The sequence below is a fragment of the Diplotaxodon limnothrissa genome, linkage group LG7 (assembly GCF_057381915.1).
Source record: "Diplotaxodon limnothrissa isolate DT_005_m linkage group LG7, D_limnothrissa_male_GT1.1, whole genome shotgun sequence".
NCBI lineage: Eukaryota > Metazoa > Chordata > Actinopteri > Cichliformes > Cichlidae > Diplotaxodon > Diplotaxodon limnothrissa.
The window spans coordinates 1,180,452-1,202,030 of record NC_140602.1 but is presented as its reverse complement, the minus strand read 5'-3'; the positions used below and the strand labels follow the sequence as shown (position 1 = coordinate 1,202,030).

General features: G+C 42.9%; 1 protein-coding gene across 3 annotated transcripts in view; it reads left to right on the top strand.

Annotated features, from left to right (window-relative positions):
• gnao1a (guanine nucleotide binding protein (G protein), alpha activating activity polypeptide O, a) overlaps positions 1-12,641 on the top strand; it is a 109,016-nt gene extending 96,375 nt beyond the window's left edge. The window contains exons 7-8 of one of the 3 annotated variants that reach the window (XM_085358960.1): positions 9,286-9,439; positions 12,209-12,641. In XM_085358960.1, coding sequence (XP_085215086.1) covers positions 9,286-9,439; positions 12,209-12,396 — 342 coding nt within the window. In that variant the 3' untranslated portion in view covers positions 12,397-12,641. Of the gene's footprint in view, positions 1-172; positions 327-3,190; positions 6,517-9,285; positions 9,440-12,208 lie in introns of those variants that run through there. The other 2 variants (XM_085358962.1, XM_085358961.1) reach the window with 2 other exon arrangements.
• Positions 12,642-21,579: the final 8,938 nt, after the last annotated feature.

The window sequence follows — 21,579 nt, the reverse complement described above, 5'->3', positions numbered from 1 at the left end:
ATTCCTCTTTGTGTTAAGATTGTGTGCATGTGATATGGGTGTCCTTAATTTCGCTTTGTGTATGCATGTAGGTGAATACTATATGCCCGCGTTTCCGTTATGTGCTTTTACAGTGTGTTAGTGGTTAGAGGTTTAACAGCCCCGTTAACTCGTGCTAATGTCTCTCCTGCAGAACCGCATGCACGAGTCTCTCAAGCTGTTCGATTCCATCTGTAACAACAAGTGGTTTCAGGAAACCTCCATCATCCTCTTCCTGAACAAGAAGGACCTCTTTGAAAGCAAGATCAGCAAGTCACCGCTGTCCATCTGCTTCCCTGAGTACACTGGTACATACAACCCTGCACTGTGACATCTCATGAAGTGTACTTATGTTAAGAAAAGCCAAACGTGGGTTCTAAAACGAGAACTAGAACCCCTCCGAGAGTCCAAACCTGCACCGAGGATTTACTTTTAAGGGAATCGTTCTTTTCTATGTATTCATTTTATTTTTGTTTAAAAAGTTTGCAGTGCAGTAAAGGAAAGGCAGCTGTGAAGTGGAACAGTGAGATCAGAGGTCAAAGGTGACGAGATATTTGAACGCAAACTATAACGTGATATTTAGAAAATCCATATGCCGACATCATTCCCTAAATGTTACGATACAAACAAAAGGTTCAAAGATGAGACACATTTTATGGAAATTTGACCTTGAAGAAAAGGTCAGAGGTTACATCATTGCTTACACAGCAGGAAACAATGTTTTAAATAGCTAAACTTTGACCTTCGGATCAATCTCTCGACTTTAAAGGAGGTCAGATATCAAATATGTGGCGATATTTGAACTCTTTATATGGTGCTTTCTATATATTGACAGTACACACTTGTAAGAGTGGAGCCTGGCCTCAGTCATAATCTGCCCTCTCCTGCTTAGGCCACAGGTTACACTGCCAGGTACAGTCAATACTACAAATGCAGTACGCATTCAGATAACTACATCAGCAGCTACAGCAGTGTTCCTGCTTGACATCAGAGCTGCAGGCTTTAAGAAGCATTAGTTCCCAGCTAGATGTTGCTTGGTGGCTCTTTACAGCATTCGTCAACACTGGAATGGAAAAATATGTTTACTATTCAACTTTATTTACACAGCGCCAAATCACAGCAACAGTCACCTTAAGGCGCTTTATACTGTAAGGTCGACCCTACAATAATACATACAGAGAAAAACCCAACAATCATATGACCCCCTGTGAGCAGCACTTTGGTGACAGTGGGAAGGAAAAACTCCCTTTTAACAGGAAGAAACCTCCGGCAGAACCAGGCTCAGGGAGGGGCGGGGCCATCTGCTGTGATTGGTTGGGAGAGAGAAGGAAGACAGGATAAAGACATGCTGTGGAAGAGAGACAGAGGTTAATAACAGATATGATTCAATGCAGAGAGGTCTGTTAACACAGTCTGGCTACAGTATTTCTGCCTCCAGGGTTTGATAGTTGTGTCGATCAGGACCAGGGGAAAAGGTTTGTTGTCCATTTATTTTTTTAAACTGTGGGTGAATCACTTTCACATTCAAACTGTCAGCACCAGATGCTGCTATTAAGTATCGCACACACACCCGTATTTGTAATTAGGCGAAGCAGCAATCGAGCAGAAACGTTGGCAAACGTCTTCAGCTGCTCCAGCTGTTTATTGAAACGAGCCTGAGATCTGTGGACAGCTGCGAGCATTAGCTGCTCAGACTAAAAGTGACTTCCCTTTCATAACTGCATTATGGTGTAAAAGTCCATTCTTTTGTCACCACAGTCCAGCTGCACCTATATTAGAGCTGGTGATGTGGTTGATGATTTAAGCTGTCATTCGCTGAAGTTACTCTTTCATTAAAAACAAGCATGTCGAGATTTCACACAGAGCAAAAATACAGTGAAATGAATCAGACCTGGCCATTCATATATGTAGCTCTCAGTTTTGAAGTCACAATTGTGCTGATTTCTAAGAAAGTATGAAAGTCGAACATAACGTTGAATACAGACAAAGAGACTCACAGGGAATAAAAGCTGGGGTGTTAGTGGGAGCACGAGAGGAGCTCCAGTGAGAGAGGAAACAAGAGACAAGACAACATGTGAGGCGGGGAGGGGGGGGGCAATGCCAGAGACGGAGAGAGCAAGAGTGTGAGAAATTTATAACAACACAGGCAAAGCAAGATGGTGGGAACGCAAGAGGCCGAGCCAGCGGGACTGTGAGAAAGCGAGAATTAGAATTCCAATCTTGTTTTCGGCCCCTTCTCCTCCTCTCTTCACCCCTCTGCAGACTTTGTGCCTGTTCTGATGAAGTTGCCACCGAAGCAGACAGACGAACCACAGTGCTGCTAATGGCTGAGAGCCAGATAGATGTTAGCGACACTTGGAACAACATTTGCTCCAATCAGTGAGAGCTGACTCATTCTAAAAGCACTGTACCAATTTAAGCTGCATTACCTGCCAAATGCTTGCGTAAAGGCAGAACAGTTGATAATGCTGTTGAGCTAAAAGGCTGCACAGTGGATTTGCCAGTGCTGGTAAATTGATCAATGCACGGTACGAATAACGGCTCCGTTATTTTTAGCTTCAGGGCCTCGTATCTGTCACATTCTGAAGTCTGTAACACATTAATAATGTTCAGGAAGTTGCAGTCTGCGCCAGCAATAACAGGACATATTAGCTTCCATCACGTATCATTTATCTGTCTGAAATCACCTCGTCTGAGAACGCGGCCCGTGCATCATTTTTATTGAAGCTTGGCTCAACAGCCGACAGAGCACGCCTCAGCCGAATGTGTGCTGAGAGTCAAAGGAGATGTTTTCAGAAAACATGGAGGGGAGCACACGGATACAAAGGATCAGATCAAAACCAATCACAGCAGATGGCCCCGCCCCTCCCTGAGCCTGGTTCTGTTGGAGGTTTCTTCCTGTTAAAAGGGAGTTTTTCCTCCCCACTGTCACCAAAGTGCTGCTCATAGGGGGTCACATGATTGTTGGGTTTTTCTCTGTATGTGTTATTGTAGGTCGACCTTACAGGATGAAGCACCTTGAGGCGACTGTTGTTGTGATTTGGCGCTGTGTAAATAAAAGTGAATTGAACTGGGGGGCTTTTTCTAACTCTGTGTGTGTGTGTGTGTGTGTGTGTGTGTGTGTGTGTGTGTGTGTGTGTGTGTGTGTGTGTGTGTGTGTGTGTCTCCTTAGGTCTAAATACTTACACAGAGGGACTGGGATACATCAAGTCTCAATATGAGAGCAAGAACAAGTCACCCAAGAAAGAAGTGTACTCCCACGTGACCTGTGCTACGGACACCAACAACATCCAGTTCGTCTTTGACGCCGTCACTGACGTCATTATAGCCAATAACCTCCGAGGGTGTGGCCTGTACTGATGATGCTGTTAAACTTTGGCCAATGGATGCTGGGTGTTTGACTTGTATGTGAGAGCCGGTCAAATGTGGGGTCTGAGCTGAGTTCATGATGTCATAGTACTCATTTCTCATACTGGCCAAGTTTGAATTAACTGGTTGGTTGTTGGTGGTTGGTTGGCTGAGACATCTTATCTTTTTCAATCCTAATTAAGAACCGTTATTTTAAGCGTACCTTCTGTCTAAAATCTGTTCTCGCTGCAGATATTTTGCACAATACCGAAGCTGAGAAGCAGAACGAGAGACCAGCTGAGCCGACCACAGTCTAGTGTACTGAATCACTCGTTTACTAGATGTATTTACTTTTTTCCCTTTGATTTCAATTTGTGTATTCATATTTTTGTATCATAAATTTGTGCCTTATTTATACCAAAAGTCGACGCAAACGTGCGTATGATTAGTCTTAGTGGGGGTCAAGTTTAGCTAATTCAAAGCTTTAATCAAAACTGACTTTATTGCAGGCATTTCAAGTACTAAGTGTAAATTTCAGAGCTATTAAGTCGATGAAAATAATTGTATGATATTTTCAGAGTAGTAGAGTTTTGGGGGGTTAAATTCCCAGCAGCATTTGTGCCCACTAAGAAGCTGAGGGGGGAGTTACAGCAACACTGTTGTGAAATGCAAATGATAAAAATAATAATCTAAAATGAATTTGGTATGTTTTATTTAAATGGGATTGCCACTTTTACGTTCCCATAGTAAAAAACAGAGTGCACCCTGGTCACTAGTGGGTGGTCCACAGGGACACCACAGACACACACACCTGCTGGTGGCTTGTTTGTGCTGTGAAATCACGTCATTCTAAAGAGTCGGGCTGTGAGAACATATCACCAAATCTTACTGCTGTGCTTTTAATCTGAGAGGAAACGTTTTCGGCCCGTGTAGATTTCAGTAAACCTCCTGATTCCTCTTTTGATTGAATCTAATTTCATAGTGTAAATGAGCGCATAAAGACGACGTTGTTGCTTGAGCCACGCCGCTGTCATCGTTAATCTCTGCAGACGCCATTCCCGGCTGCAGGCTCATCTCGCTTCTTGCATGGGACTCCTTAAAATCAATTGAAACAAAGAGTCGCAGAAGCTTGTGCCGACTCCCGCGGACATTTTCCACCTAGATAAAGCTTCAGCACAAGTATTGATTTTAAAGGGCACTGGCACTGCATCCACTGTGTCAGGCTGCACCGTGCAATATGCCTGCTGTCCTCCAGTCCACCTTAATAAACCAGAGGTGAGCTTTGAAAGATTACAGACTGATGTGTACGTCCTCTGGGACGTGAACGCAGACTACGATTGTATCCACGCTGTTCTCCTCGTATCTCGACGTCTGTTTGGAATCGATCATAAAGCGAACAGAGGAGTGACGGGCGCTGTTCTGACCCAGCTCAGAGAGATCAGGGCAGTACTGGAGCTACGTCATTAGTTCCTCCGTGTAGCCACAGTTAACATCGTCACATAGAAAGTGTTTGTCTGTGAGACGCGATGGAGCCGACGAAGCCGAGCGCGCTTCCCGCCAAACAGAGTCATCTTTATTTATGAGAAGGGCATTCGCTTTATTCCGCTTTTCCATCCACGCACAAACAACCAGATGTGCCTCTTCTGCTCAGAGCCGCCATTTTTGGAGCACAGGTAGATGTCATCATCATCGGCCCATCCGACCACATCTGTGCCAAATTTAGAAACGGAGCGCTCCCTGAGGCTGTCGTTCAGCCTGCATGCTGTGTGCCGTGCACTGATGTGTATTTTGTGTGTTCATGTTTTCAGATTGTATATAGTTACCTACATGTGTCTGTTGATAGTACAGAAAAGGTCACGGCGTGTGTGTGTGGGTGTACGTGCTCATGAACGTGTGTGTGTTGTGTAAGAGACGACATCAGCCCATGGGTGCTGCGGTGGAGTCAGCATCTGTGGATTAATTACCCAGAGGGCACCTATCTACCCTTTCAGCACAGACAGGCCTCAGACACACAAACACACTCACGGGGCTTCAAAATGTCACAACACCTTAGTTGCCAAATAATACTGCAGTTTCCAGCCAAAGAGGTTCACACGGCCACACAGCGAGCCGCTGCCACGACTGCTAAAACTGCTTCATCGTCGTCTCCTCGGACTGATCTGTTACAGAAAGGAAAACGATCTCTGCGTTCTGTGTCAGTCTCTCCTTAGTTTTCACTCTCAGTAGCTTCATTCATTCGCTACACTTTGCATGAAGCTTCTGTTCCTTCCAAACACAAAGCGTTTAGTGTTGACAGGCTGAAATCGGTGCTTAATCCCATCGATCCAAAAATCAAAGTTCTTCTATAAATTCGGATTTTTTTCCTAAACTGGGGAATGATCGCGTACAGAGTTCAAACACGATCCTTTCCCTCCCCGTCTATGCAGTGCAGAGGTTAATATCATTGCAATCGCACATTTCACTCGTAATAAAACCAAATCTCCTCTTACCAAAATGATTTCCCTCTGTGTGATACGCGTAGGAGCACAACTGTGCGTCTGATGCAACAGACACGGGCGCATCTAGAGAAATTTTCTTAGGGTGGCAAAGAAACCAAATGGGGTGGCAAAATCAAAGCCTTTTTTTTTTTTCAAACACATATGCAGGTGGTTACATGTGGCTATAATGATTCAAATGCAGTAAGTATGCACGCTTTTCATATAAAAATAGTCTATAACTTAATTATTGTCTGTAGCCCACATAATTAAATACTTTAGTTACATAAAGTACATAGCCCCTGGGATCCCTGTGACACACAAACCCCTCCACCACGATAAGGTAGCGATTCAAGGAGAGTTTGTAAACATAAACAACCATTTATCTAAAAATGCAGACAATACACCTGCTGTTTTTTTCATTTTGTACAACCGTTTAAAAATATTACTAAAACTAAAATGAGAGAACAATCAGGTGTCGCAATAAGATGCTCCACAAATGATGTGTGCCAGTAAAAAATGGACCAAAAGACAGAAGAGCACAGGGACAAACCTGCAGGCCCGACAACAGCAGGTGTATCACTCCGCTGGTTTTCTACTTTGTGACAGTGTTTACAAATGTGCCTCTGTGACATTCATTAGTGCCCTCACTGACACACAAAACAAAACAACGACGTCACAAATCTCCCACATCTAAACTCTCTCTCTCTCGCTCTGTCTCGCTCGCCCTGTTACCGTCACTCCCAAAACTTTTCCCTCTTCCTAAACAACCAAATCCCACATGTTGACATTTTTTTTAATTGGTCGACATGGTGCATTTTTCCACCGATAAGAAAGAGGTGGCTTTTTTCCTTTACTGTTTTCGTGCTGTCCTTACAAAACGCTTAAAACACACAAACGTGACGACCGTATTTAGAACGAAGCGTGGCTGATATATATATGATCATAACTCTGGATTTACTGGCCTGTAATTAAAATTTAAAAACTTTGAAGTCTGAACTTTCAATGTGGCTGAAACAGAGACTCAGCGTGGCTGCAGCTTGTTGCTGTGTCAGCTTACATCAGTCATGTGATCTGGAGGTGCAGCGTGTCCGTGGACCACAGAGGGTTAATAACACTCACCTTCCTTCCATTTCCACAGTGTAACATCCACCCACCTGTGTGAAATCTGAAATTCCCATGGTGTTGTTCAAAATGTGCTCTGGCACAATCATGAGCATCGCTTGCTACTGAAAACAAGAAAAAAGCCGGTCCTGCTATGGGCTGAACCATTTGTTACTGGTGCAGGGGGGGGACACTATGCAATATATTCAGTTTTAGCATTTATATTCACTGCTGACTGTAACTACGCTCAAACTGTTAATGCTGTCTTATTTTAATAAACAACACTGTCATATGCAAAACTGGGGTGGCAAGGGATCATTTTAGGGTGGCACTTGCCACCCCATGCCACCCTTCTAGATCCGCCCCTGGCAACAGATACACTTCTGTTTAGTCACTCCACATCCACGCGGCGCTGACGACTGCTGCTCTGCAAAGGTGCTGCTTGTGCTGCGCTTCCTGGTAGCCGTTAACACACAGAAAGGAAACCGTTAAGTTTGTGCTGCCGTCGGGCTGACGGTGACAGGACGGCATCGGAGCTTTGTCCTCCAACGTTAACCCGCGGCACCGCACGGACCTACAGGGATTCGTGCTGTTTGTCAGTGACATACTAAATTAGTTAGAGTGATCTCAGATCAGTGTGTGCCTAAATTTATTCACAGAACACAACACTTGAATTTTACTGAACATACGCTAAAGACGGCAGCTAATAGAAAATTTACTGAATTGAGCAGAAACGTCTTTTTTCATAAACAGTTCAGTAGAAGTCATGGTGTACATGATGAGAGGTGAAAAGACCAAAGCCAGTCTGTTACGCAACTAAAAGTGTGGAAGCCTCTTTTTTGGTGGAGGTGAACAGTGTAAGCGCTCTGCTACAGTGTTTACAGTCCCGTCTCGTCTCTTCATGACACAGAGCAGGCGCTCGGGACGGGAAACGTGCGGTCCTTCACATTATTACCTCGTCGTTGTTTCTGCATCAGGCGAGCTGTAACACAATTAGTGGTTTAGGACCAATCCCAAGTAACAGAAGACAACTGCAACAGTAGGCGAGGTTGAGAGGACAAGAGGAGGACAAGGAAGTAGCAAGTAGTTCATATTGATGGCAAATACTTCATTCCTATAGGCTGCGCTGAAGGACACATCTGTGGGTCGTTTGTTTGCATTGTTGTGCTGTGTGGATAACACAATCAGTGGCCTATTCAGCTTTGAGAGTTGGGGACAGCAGTGGGTGCACTTCTGGGCAGCAGGTGGTGTCACAAAAGAAATGTTAGCACCTTTTGCCATGTCATTGCCACAGCAGCACAAAAAGCTGTTGAAATGTCACAATGGCAGCCAAACCGAAGTGCCAAATCTTTCCCGTGTTAGGGTTAAATGAGCTCCTGTGGCCTGTTTTTGCTGACTTACTTGTACGTTGGATTTAGAAACCGGGTTTTGCTTGCAACCTTTTAACATTCGGTCCCTGCTATACCGTGCCAGCTGATGTAATGTGCACTCAGGCTGCTGAGCTGGGAGAGATGTCAGAGAGCTGGGGGGACATGACCGTAACGACCCGTGATAGCATCACGCAGAGTTTATGCCGGTACACATCAGCGTCCTTGCACTCACCGTGCTTTAACCTTCCAGTCTCTGTTCAACCAACATGCTGGTACCAATCAACACTCGCTGTACTGTACAAGTCGCCCACATCTACTAAGCTGTTATCTGTGCGTGTGCGAGTTTGTATGAGCGTGTGCCTGCGCGTGCGTGTGAATGCTGCATTTTATCCATCACTGTGCATAAAATGCATCTGCTGTAACTCCCTCACTGTTGTCATAATTTATTGGATGTTGTATTTATACATGAGATAAAGACAATAAAGCATCACATGAGTAACTTGATATGGGTGATTATTTTTCTTGGTCCTGTGTGTGTGTGTGTGTGTGTGTGTGTGTGTGTGTGTGTGTGTGTGTGTGTGTGTGTGTGTGTGTGTGTGTGTGTGCATTTGGAGCAGATTTGAATGTAAATGTTTTCCAGAATATGTTTTGCTTTCCTCCACGAACTATAATTTTTTATTGAAAATATGGGCGAGTCCTGCCCGGGCAGGCCAAATTAATACTGTCACAGTTTGTTGGTGTTCCAGTGTGAGGCCCAGATGAAGTTTTAATGTGTGTCTATGACTGTGTCGACATGCTCAGTCGGGGTAACGTGTAACTTTGGCCTTCTTTCCATGTCCTCCCTATCACCTGTTTCCTCACTCTCTCCTATTTCCTTCACCCATTCCCCTAATCTCCCCTAATCCAATTTTCCCTCTTTATTCGTGCCTCATTATTTTGCCCCCCCCCCCCCCTCCTTCTCCCCGCTGCAGAATCGCATGCATGAGTCTTTGATGCTGTTTGACTCCATCTGCAACAACAAGTTCTTCATCGACACCTCCATCATCCTTTTTCTCAACAAGAAGGATTTGTTTGCAGAGAAGATCAAGAAATCTCCGCTCAGCATCTGCTTCCCTGAATACACAGGTACGAAAAAAGTTTGGGTTTATTCCAGTGGTGGGCAGGAATCTCAAACAGGAACGTTTGGAATTTGTTTTCCTGAATTAAAAGTGTTTACAGGACGAAATATAGTCACGAGAACGACACATCTAAAGTTCATTCATTGAACGTAGCCAACTGCAAAAACATAGCGTAGCACGAACTCGGGCAGGCCACAGAGTCGAGCTCAGCAGATCAGGTGATCTCAGCCCACGTCAGCTGACACATTTCTACACATCCGATGTAAGATGTGCTTTTTGAATCGCTTTACAATGTTGGTGTATATTTGCAACCCACTCAACCCTCTAATTGAGCTCCTCATTTAGTTTAATCAGTTTACTGAAAAGTTATCTTTTAATAGTCCTGTGATGTTGGTTCTTCCTGTCTTTATGTTAAGCTAACTGAAAGCTCAGATCAAGTTTCACCAAATTTCAAATTGCTTCATTTGAAGGAGCTTAATCTTAAAAATTGTGTCGTACAAAATCATTTGGAAATTTGCATGAAAATCAGTGTAACGGAGCCGAAAATAGGCTAATACTGTATGAGACATTTTGAAGAGGGGATATAAAAGTATGAATGACTACCATCTGTCCTGTGTTAAGTGTAATTCCCAGAAATTAAATGCTTTCTAAAGCCCTTCCTGAGGTTCTGGATGCTGATTAACGACTGCTCGGTACAGTACATCGGCTCTGCTTCTAGCCCTGACATTTACTGTCACAGACTTGTAAACAATTCGAAGCACTTTAAATCAAAGTTGCTGTTTACAGTTTGCAGCAGAGATGGCCAACGAACTGTTTAAAGAACTGCAGAGGCTCAGGTTGAAAAGAGAGATATACTGTTTAAAAGGAAAGCAGGGAAGGAGCAGAGGAGAGTCAGATAAATAGAGCACAGAGACCCAGAACCTGTAACGGGCAGAACCGAGTTTACAGATTTCTCCGTGTGGAGGTGAGAGTCGGACGAGGTGGTGACAGAGAAAAGGAAGAGACTGCTTATAAGAAGCAGCAGACAGTCGTGCTTGGTCAGCCGCAATAAGTGAGAGCTGCCTCCTGCCTACTCCAAACTCCTTTCCGGTCTCCAAGTGGATCCTTTTCATTCCTGTCCCTCATGCTTTACTTACGTTCGGCTAACTTGCTTGACAGCCTCAGTAAGTCTGTCTTCTGTCAGTCTCTCCTCCTGTGTCCCATGCTCTCGCAGCTTCCCAACAGAAGACTTTACGAACCTTTAACAACCACAAATATTTTTCAAGCCAAAGATCTTGGAGAAATATCTTTTACATCACACGCAAACATGTCCTGACTTTGCCCAGCAGAAGGACTGAGTATGATTCAATAAATCTGCAAACCTATTAGAATGTATACTATCATTGCTGAATAACGACTCCTCGGTACAGTACATCAGCCCTGCTTCTAGAGGAGAACTATCATTGCATCTGATATACAGCTAATGTGCTTCAAATTAGGTCAAATGAATAGGATACAGATGTGATCATCTGTGTGTAGGAAACCAGACCAGTTAGCCTGCATTTAGCACTGCTAGTCCACCTCTGTTACAGGAATAGTATTTCTACTTACTAATTTGGACTTTTATGTGGTGATGACAGCTCTGCTACCTGCTAAGTTCATACGAAGCTAAAGATATCACATCATCTAAACCGACTCTGTCGACAGGTCTCGGCTTCGCTTCACCTGCTGAGCTGACATTAGCTAACAAAAATGTCTCACTGCTCGACAGGATATGCAGCTGCTTTCCTCTGAAGTCTGAGCTCATTAAAACAGTTAGCTTTAAATAGTTGTGTGAGATTTCCTGTGAAGTGTGACGTTCAGTGCAGCACAAAGGAAGGTGTGGAGTCAGCTATCACTAGAAGTGGATGCTGTGTAGCAGATTTCAAAGCTAGCTGTCCATGTGAATCAGTTATTTGTTTTATTTTACAGTAATATATCTAAGTTTCTTACTAAACTGAAACTAGCAACAGACTGAAAATACTTTGACCTGCAGATTTTCAGAATCAGTGAAGCATAAAGAAAGTGTTTAAAGAGTTTCCCACTGTTGCACAGCCAAAAATGTCCACTGGCTAACTTCCTGTAGCATATATGTATATAGCATACGCATCACAGTCCAAGCTTTAGAGTTCGATACAAACACAGATATTTTGTGTACTTTGTGATGAATGCAGAGATGGTGGTAACACAGTTAGGCTACTAACAACAACCCACCTGAGCACTGAGTATTTGACTGTGTGAACTCAGCCCTACAGGTACTAATGAAGGATTATGCAACAGCTAATTTATTCATTTCCAGCTCTATATTTTTTAGTACTTGTTTGTCTTACATTTACGCAGGTGCAGACATGTAATAAGTCATTTTTGCTCCTACCTCTATAAGACCAACCTCCCAAAACCTGCTTTCTTGTGACTGGCTGTCCCTCCCCTGACTTTCACCAAAGCCACAGCAGCACCTGAAATCCGTCCGTTCACTTTTTGATCACTGACCCAGTTTCACATCGCGGAGGTTACTCCAGCTGTTGTACAGCTCGGACAGGCCACCAGTCCATGCAGGGGTGATCTAAACTCTACGCAAAAGTAGAAAAAAGTTGGAAACAAAGTATTTATAAGAGAATGCAACATTGTAACAATATATAATCATCATCATCATCCAGATAACTAACCAAAGCTACTTGTTAAGTACTTTTTTCATGAGACTTCCTGTTTGAAGTTTTTGTTTTAATAATTGTGTCGTAACACATCTGCTTCCCTCCAGGACCCAACACCTACGAGGATGCAGCAGCTTACATCCAAGCACAGTTCGAGAGTAAGAATCGCTCTCCAAATAAGGAAATCTACTGTCACATGACCTGCGCCACAGATACAGGGAACATCCAGGTTGTGTTTGACGCCGTGACCGATATTATCATCGCCAACAACCTCCGAGGGTGTGGCTTGTACTGAGCACGCCTACCGACCCTGTTATTTCCTCCCCCCTCTGTCCCTTCCTCTGTCCTCCCACCTCCTCATTCCTCTTCCTTTGACACTGCTGTGGAAATGATGATGGCGATGATGACGATGCTGATTACTTAAAGAAAAAACGAAAGAAAAATGAAACTAGGTACATATTAATAATGAGGATAATTTAAAAAAAATAGGCATACATATATATATATATTATATATATATACCGTTTTTAGTTCTTGTCTGCTCTCTTCTTGCTCCGACTCTTCCTGACGTTCTTGAGCTTGCTGCCAAGCAAACAAATTTGTTTTAGTAGAAAACACGAAACCCTGCAGCCTTGAAAACTTTGTGAACAAAGTCGATGAAAGCCTCCGTTCCCCGTTTCCTTTCTTTTACGTTGTCTTTTGTTGTTAACCCAAACCTGTACGTTTTTTATGACTCTTGTTTTTGTTGATCATATGTATATTTATTGCAAGTATCAGTCTGTACACTGATGTTTATTCACGTTTTGCCTCACCTGACACCCCTGTGTGTGTGTGTGTGTGTGTGTGTGTGTGTGTGTGTGTGTGTGTGTGTGTGTGTGTGTATTACTTTGTCCTTCTTTTTTGCTGTAGTAGTGATTATGTAATAACAGTTTTTGCAGAATTATGTGAAAATGTACTAAGAAGCACTAGACGGGTCAGCCAAAACTCTCAAGACCTGCTAAAACTGACGATGCTGATTTTAATGTTAGTGTTTTGTTTACATTAAGTGGTTTTTGTTGTTGTTTTTGTTGTCAGTCACTTTTTTGGGGATCGTTTTACTCAAGGTGTGGTTTTCATCGACAGGATGTAAGGCTTCCTGTTTCCAGGCCTAAGCCACTAGCAAACCGTCGGCCACGGCCGGGTGTGGGAGCCAATAGGAAATGTGCTAACAGTCCTATCAGTGCCATGTAACAAAGGTACTGCACTGTAGATAGCTGTGCTTATAGAAGCAACTACACAATGTTATGATTAAAACTTTCTCACTGTTATAACCTCTAGATCTGCTAACATTCTCCGTGTAAGAAAACTCACCCATGGTTTGATAATGGTCGATTAATTTATTAATTTATTTATTGATTGATCACCTTTCTTCACACACCTGTCTGTTTTCTCTCTCTCTCGTCATGCCACACCTTTACTTCTCTCATCTTCTTCCATCTCTTTCTTTTTTGGCTTATTTTTGCAAAGTTAAAGGGCGCTCCTTCTTTTTTTGCCAACCCATCTCCCCGTCCTCCTCCTTTTCCCTCTAAAGCCCAGATAGCATGTGATACTCAAGCCTTTGTATAAAGAGATCAGTTAATTCATACAACTTATAGACAAAAAAAAGTACACACAAATAATGCTCAGATAACTTTAAAAAAAGAAAAAAAAGTAAAAGTAAAAAAACAAACAGAAAAATACAGAAACAAACAAACTGAGAAGATTGTTGGTTTCTGGGACACGGCAGAGGCAAATATATATATATATATATATATATATATATATATATATATATTTATATATATATATATATCGAAAAAAAGTGACAATTTAAGTTTCCAAGGATTGACAACAGAAAGGTTCAGAGTACAGCGACGTGTTAAAGTGAGCTGAAAAAGGACAAAAATGTACTCTGATTACTACAATAATAAAGACCCCAGTGAACATTACCACAGTACCGCCAACGACCTTCCTAATGATCCTGTTAATATTCCAAAAACTTTTCTCGTGCTTTGTAGCTACAGAGTATCTCTTTCTCTATATCTCCCTTTTTTAAATGTAAAAGATGTTTTGCAAAGCGAGCTGATCCGTGAAGATCTCAGACCGACCCCGCCGTCTTGTTATAATGCTCTGAACTGTGCCCCGCCCCTTCTCCTTTTACCGTTTTGCCTGTTTCCCTGCATTAGATCCGTGTCCTCACTTTAGCCTGACTCAGAACAATTAAATATAATATTATAACAATATCTATTTTTTATTATTTCAGAAGAAAAAAACAAACAAACACTTTTGGGGGAGAGCACGTTTCTCGCTGCGTCCGCTAGTTAGGGACGCCGCATGTTCACACATCTACGCTGTATAAAGTCATGCTCTTTTCTTCTTCTTCTCTGTCTCTTTTCAGTTTCACCCACTCCTTCCAGGTCTACAATGAAAAGCACAGTTTCTCACATGCACACTTGCTCGCACTCACACACACACACAATAAGTAGATCTGTTATCTCTTCATGTGTTAGCCCTCGTCCATCTCTCTATATTGACTTCTTGATTTCTAGTTTTTAAAAAAGAAAACAACCGTGTATAATGACATGAGAAAGCATTTTTTCCTCTCATTTTGTTCCCGTTTCCGTCATATTTTTTATGTTTTGTTCTTTACCCAGTGAATGCTTTTTTCTGTGCAGCTTTCTCTCTCTCTCTCTCTCTCTCTCTCTCTCTCCCTCTACTCTTCTTTAGTGAATGGTTGTTATTTCATGTGGGATGTCCGTGCTGGAAAAACCAATCGAATGTAGTGTTTACATTAAAAAGCCACTGTTTTCATGACTACGAAAAAACAAAAGCCGACCTCTTCTTGTCTCCGAGTCATTCAGTCTCTCCACAGCTGTGCCTTTCTGTTGGATCCATGAATTTTCCCAGGATTGCTGCATTTAGCCACAGTATTGAGCAAACACTGAGCTGTAGTGCTGACCCTGGGGTCGTCCGCTCTGTAAAACAAGCTGTTTTATCTACTTCCCCTCCATTTGAGCCACCCTCCTTTTGATTGGCTGCTCCTGGTAAAGAGAAGGTTTGAACAGCATTGTGGGAACAACTTCAACATATTCAAACATATTCCACTGTAGTCAAAGGAGCTTGCAAAGAAAAGCGTCTGGACTTCGTTAAGTTGCTTGAAGACGTTTCACCTCTCATCCGAGAAGCTTCTTCAGTTCTAAGGTCAAATGGTGGAGAGTCCCAGATATAAACCTAGTGGGAGTTTCCCCCCACAGAGGGACAAAAGGACCCCCTGATGATCCTCTAATCACCTGAGCCAAGGTGTGAAACTGGGTGTGGGTCCCAATCAGCCAGAGTTTCGGGTGAGCTCATTGTGAAACCTGGCCCCACCTTATCATGCGAATTCCTGAGGTCAGATGGTCCAGGATGTGAGTGGGCGTTAAGGTGTCTGGGAAGGATCTCAAAACTGGATTATAGATGGCAGAGAGTTGGTGTCGTAAACCCCGCCTCTGTTCAAAGATGGTCGCTCACAGTGGACATAGATGGCTTCTTTCACTCCTCTTTGAACAGAGGCGGTGGTTTACGACACCAACTCTCTGCCATCTATAATCCAGTTTTGAGATCCTTCCCAGACACCTTAACGCCCACTCACATCCTGGACCATCTGATCTCAGGAATTCGCATGATAAGGTGGGGCCAGGTTTCACAGTGAGCTCACCCGAAACTCTGGCTGATTGGGACCCACACCCAGTTTCACACCTTGGCTCAGGCGATTAGAGGATCATCAGGGGGTCCTTTTGTCCCTCTGTGGGGGGAAACTCCCACTAGGTTTATATCTGGGACTCTCCACCATTTGACCTTAGAACTGAAGAAGCTTCTCGGATGAGAGGTGAAACGTCTTCAAGCAACTTAAAGAAGTCCAGACGCTTTTCTTTGCAAGCTCCTTTGACTACGATGACCTGGATGACTGAGAACCTTCACAGACATATTCCACTGTAACAATATAAAACATCTCTAGTCTACATTTTCCAATTTTGAGGAAAATTTCAAATAGATGCAGAAATCTATTGAAATGTGTGCAAAGCCTGTTCAGTAAGAGTTCTCCAGTCTCCTCTTTGGTTGCTAGCTGCTTCAGTAATGTCCGGCCGATCCGTGATTTATATTGTTGGATTGTTCTGTCCGTCTGTGCTCTCGTGACATTGGCCATGAGTGGAATAAACAAACTGCTGCCAGTCAGATACTTTCCATATGGTATTACATAGTTGATCAGAGTCTGACTGTGCTTCCCTTCCCTAAGAATGCCTTCTTGACAGCCACCCCTCCACTGAGACCATTTCTGATGAGGCTTCAGTGAACAGTAGCTGGATTAACTGAAGATGCATCTCTCAGGTCGTTTCTTGATGACGTGACTTTCAGATAATCTTTTGTCCATTTTTCTAGTTTCCTCATTTTTTAAGGACGCGCTGATCTCATGCCAACATATGCCAAGTTTTCAGCTCTTTGGAGATCTCCTGTTCGGTGCACAAATGCTATTTTGTGGCTGTCAAACTGTGTTATTTTTGGCATTTGACTAAACCAATGAGGAGAAAAATCTGTGTTTTTGTGCTAGGCTGCAAGTAACAAAGACAGTTTAAAACTGGTTCTTGGCTAAGTCATTAGTTAGCTAAGTCATAAGTTAGCTGCATGGCTTGAATGATCCATAGGTCAGCGTTAAATGGCTTCACAAAGGAAAAACAAACGTTCCTCTGGAAATGGACTGGAGTGGCAATGGGAGAAATAGCAGCTAATGTCCAAAGACAAACTTTGACAGACCTTCAGAAAGCCTGGAGAACAGTTGCTCGACACAACTTTAAGCCTGGGTCCTTTGAAGCGACATATGAAGAAATGAGGCCTGAAACATTTGCACAGTACTCAATAACAGGAACTCATAGTACAGGGTGGGCCATTTATATGGATACACCATAATAACATGGGAATGATTGGTGATATTAAAGTCCTGTTTGTGGCACATTAGTATATGTGAACAAAGAGAAACTTGTAAATAACTCGTGAAAGAATAAAGTTACGTTGAAACCAAGCACACCATTGTTTTTCTTGTGACATTACCAATAAGTTTGATGTGTCACATGGCCCTCTTCCTATTGAAAAAACAAAAGTTGTATCCAAGATGGCCGACTTCTAAATGGCCACCATGGTCACCACCCATCTGGAGGAGTTTGCCCCCTCACATATACTAATGTGCCACAAACAGGACTTTAATATCACCAACCATTCCCATGTTATTACGGTGTATCCATATAAATGGCCCACCCTGTATAATAGGCCTACTTTAACCGTCAGCTTCAAGCAAAGTGTTTGCAGGTAATGCCACACAGCCGTTTGGTTCACTTATTAATTAAACCAAATAGATGTGACATTAAATTATACATTAAAAACTGATTGAACTTTAAGGAGTAGTTTAAAAAGTAATAGGCAAGGAATCATTATATTACATTCAACAGAAGTGAGAACTAAATTGTTAGTGTCACCTTTATATCACAGATGACCGGGGACTGATGGACAGAATATGTTTTATTTGATGATGTTTTTAATGCTACAGGACTTTCCAAACACCTCGGCTGTAGCTCACATAGCAGTGAGGAAACACTGCCCTGAAGTCAAAGCCATGTTACAAATACTATTTAAAGTGCTTAGACCAAATCTAGGGGTTACATATTTTACCGCTGTATCGGCGATGCTCACTGTGACACATGCAGTATGTGATCGGCTGATGAACTCTTAATAGCGTTTTAATAAGCTCTCGCTGTTTGTAGCTGGGTTTCCAAGCAGCAGGCAGTCTGATCCTGCTGAAGTCACGCAGGGAGTCAAATGATGATCTCAGGCGATTTTTCACTACTCCAGAAACATGCACAGCCAGTCGTTTCATTTTGGTTCCTGCATCATCTGACAACATTCTTGTTAGCTACAATATAATCAACAAATATTAACAGATGATATATATGTTATATCATAGAAAAAGGAGATGTTGTTTAAGCTCCTGTGAATGCTGCTTTTATATATGTAAAATACAGCAAATTTTTATAAATCTTCAAAAGCACGTGGATGGGATCATTAAGGTGTGGAAAATGGAAAAGCTGGAGCGATGAGTGCATACACAGATACACACTCATGCTTCACGCGTGATAAGAGACACACAAACATGTTGCTTCCTGTCCTCCCTCAGTTCCACCCCCTTGGGACGGAGGTCATGAAGTGAGCTGACATATTTCAGGAGAAAAATACAACGGACAGATTATTTTAACCTCTGCTTGCGTTGCACCATATTCAGTTATTTTCCAAACCAACTCTTGATCTGCGCACACGTGCTCTCAACAGAAAATGAGATTCCTTCATTCATCTTCTATTAGCATCGATGAGTGCTCTCCAAAGTGTTTGCATCTTCACAAGAGCCTGATTTCACTTCTGTGTTGACAATGTAATCATGCATGTACACCTCTGCGGTGAAAACACACACTTGGAGCTGTATAGTGATAACACAGAGGAGTAATCCTGCATATGCAGCACTCTCACTTTGTGGCCAGTGTTTGTGTTTATGCTCTGCTGCAGGTTCTCCTGACATAAAGCATCATCCTCTCACCGATGACAGAGAATCCGTCACTGCAGACAGACACCGCAGGAAAACTGTGAGCAGCGGGCAAAGAGATGTTTGTTCACACATACCGCAAAGAAAAAGAGAAAGAGAGAGAGAAGCCTTTGGTCCTCACTGCTGTGACAGCATCTGTGAGGAAGAGGCGGGTTCACCGGGTTCACAGAGAGAGGAGGAGAGTGACCAGGCGTGTGGAGAGAGCCGTCAGGTAGCAACAAAGACAGGGCGGCTGAGCAGAGGCGGGGGAGGGAACGATCGCCATCTTATCAACATTTACACTTTAAATGGTTTCATTTCATTCCCACTTCCTGTCGGTGTGTGTTGGTTCCTTATTCTGCTTTTGGATCCATTTTACAGAATATTTACAGCATATGTGAACCTCTTTGAAAAGTAGAATGATGTTACATTCTTACTCATAATGTTACAAAATGTAACATTATGAGTAAGAATGTAACAAAAATATCAGCTATGATTGATACAATATATACATCAGGTGTCAGTGTCCTTACTGTGGCAGTAGATTCTCTCATGGCTGTAACCATCATATAATAATAACAATGTTGTATAATGCAATATATCAATATAAAAGTGAACCTTTTCAAAATATAATGCCTGCAGGCAATGCTAAAAAAAGAGGACTCTGGCTGTCAAGTACATGGATCTGTCAACACTGGCCACACCTCTGTGTAGCAGGAAATAAAATGATGCTTTCCAAAATTGTAACAAAATAAGAAAGAGAGAAAAGAAAAGTTGTGTTCTGGTGACTTATTGATCTTATTTTGTCATCTTTCAAACCTTTATTTATGTTATTTTTAGCGATTAACACGTTGGACGAGTGACAGATTCCCAGTTCGGTTACTGGAGGAGGAACGAGTCCCTCTGGGATTGTATCAGAAAGGACGTCTCACGTAAAAACATCTTCCACATAAAACATGCAGACATGCCAAAGATTGGTGAATAAGGGGGCAGCCAAAAATTGTTTGTATCAGAAAGAGCAAAAACAATTTATTGTACATTTTATTGAGTCAAATTAAACCAAATGAATGTCTTATGAACAAACAAACAACCCTCCTCAAAAGTTGATTCTGTGCATCTGGACGTTTCCAGTGGGAGAAACGTTTCGTCATCATCAGGTGACGTCTTCAGTCTCAGCTGACTGCAGGTTTCAACCTTATAACCGTACATTTGCATAATGACTGAAACCAGCCCACTGAGGGACAATGGGCTGGGAGGTCAGTTCCTTAATCTTAATTATGCAAATTCTCATGACCACTGATCAATAACCATGAGTCCCATTCACAGAGAGTTGGGGAATGGCTGCAATCACAGCATTGTAAGATGGTGACAGATGTACCCTTAGGCCCCCTCCTCGATTCAGAGACGGTCTTTCCCTTTTCACGTAAATGGCCACCTTGACTCCGCCCTCAAACCAGCGTTCCTCCCTGTCCAGGATGTTACATCCTCATCATTGAAAGAGTGTCCACTGGCCTGTAGGTGTGAATAGACTGCAGGTGGCTCTTCTGTGTTGTAGCCAGAGGTTGTTTGGTTTCCCCGATGTATAAATCCTGGCAATCCTCCTGCACTGAACAGCGTACACTCTGTTACTCTGTTTGTGTCGGGGGACCCGATCCTTGGGGTGGACCAGTTTTTGCCGCAGCGTGTTTTGGGGTTTAAAAGCCACAGAGACCTGATGTTTAGAAAAAATGTGTCTCAGCTGCTCCGATACTCCTGACACGTACGGGATCACTACAGGTTTTCACTTAGGCAGCGGTTGTCCTTCTCTCCTGGATCGGCTGGAGCTTTCTTTAGGAGCCTTCCCAGCTTTGTGGGGATAACCACATTTACTCAGGGCCTTCTTGATGTTCTTCTGCTTCCCTGGCTGCTGTGTCAGTGGGGATGGTGTTCGCTCTGTGTTGTAGCGTCCTGATGACGCCCAGTTTGTGCTCCAGTGGATGATGAGAGTCAAACCTTAAATACTGATCCGTATGTGCAGGTTTACGGTACACGTCAGCTTTTAGATGTCCCCCATTACTGATGGAAATCTCACAGTCTAAGAAGGCTAACCTGCCACTGTTCATATCCTTCCTGGTGAATTTGATGAGTTAATGTGATCCGTGAAATGTGGAACGTCCTGAGATTTGATTTTCACCCAGGTGTCATCCACATATCTGAACCAATGACTTGGTGGTGTTCCAGGGTAGGTACTCATGGCCTTTGATCAGTGGGTTTTGGTCAATGGTCATGAGAATTTGCATAATTAAGATTAAGGAACTGACCTCCCAGCCTATTGTCCCTTCAGTGGGCTGGTTTCAGTCATTATGCAAATGTCCTGTTTATAAGATTGAAACCAGCAGTCAGCTGAGACTGAAGACGTCACTTGGATGAGGGATGAAACGTTTCTCCCACAAAACGCTACGTCCAGATGAACAGAATCAACCTTTGGAGATTTACTTACCTGGATGACTGAGCATGCATCAAGAAATAGCAACCCTATTTCAACCGGGGGTTGGAGTAAAAGCAAAACAAGATTCAGCAGATTTAAAAAAGAAAAAGAAAAAAAAACTCTGAAGCACAACAGAGGCCAGAGCAGAAAGGAACAGCTACTGATTTTGGATTGAGCAGGGTGAACATGGACGGCTGATGATGATGATGATGATGATGGTGTGTAAAGTGACTGACAGCTGTAGTGTTAAGAATGTTGAATCTTATGCTTTAACATTCTTAAAATATTTAATGAAAGTACTGATGAATCATTGGGTTAAACACACATTGTTTGATAATCAGCATCTGCTGTCCTGGACCACATAACAAGCATCATTTTGCACATATTCAGCT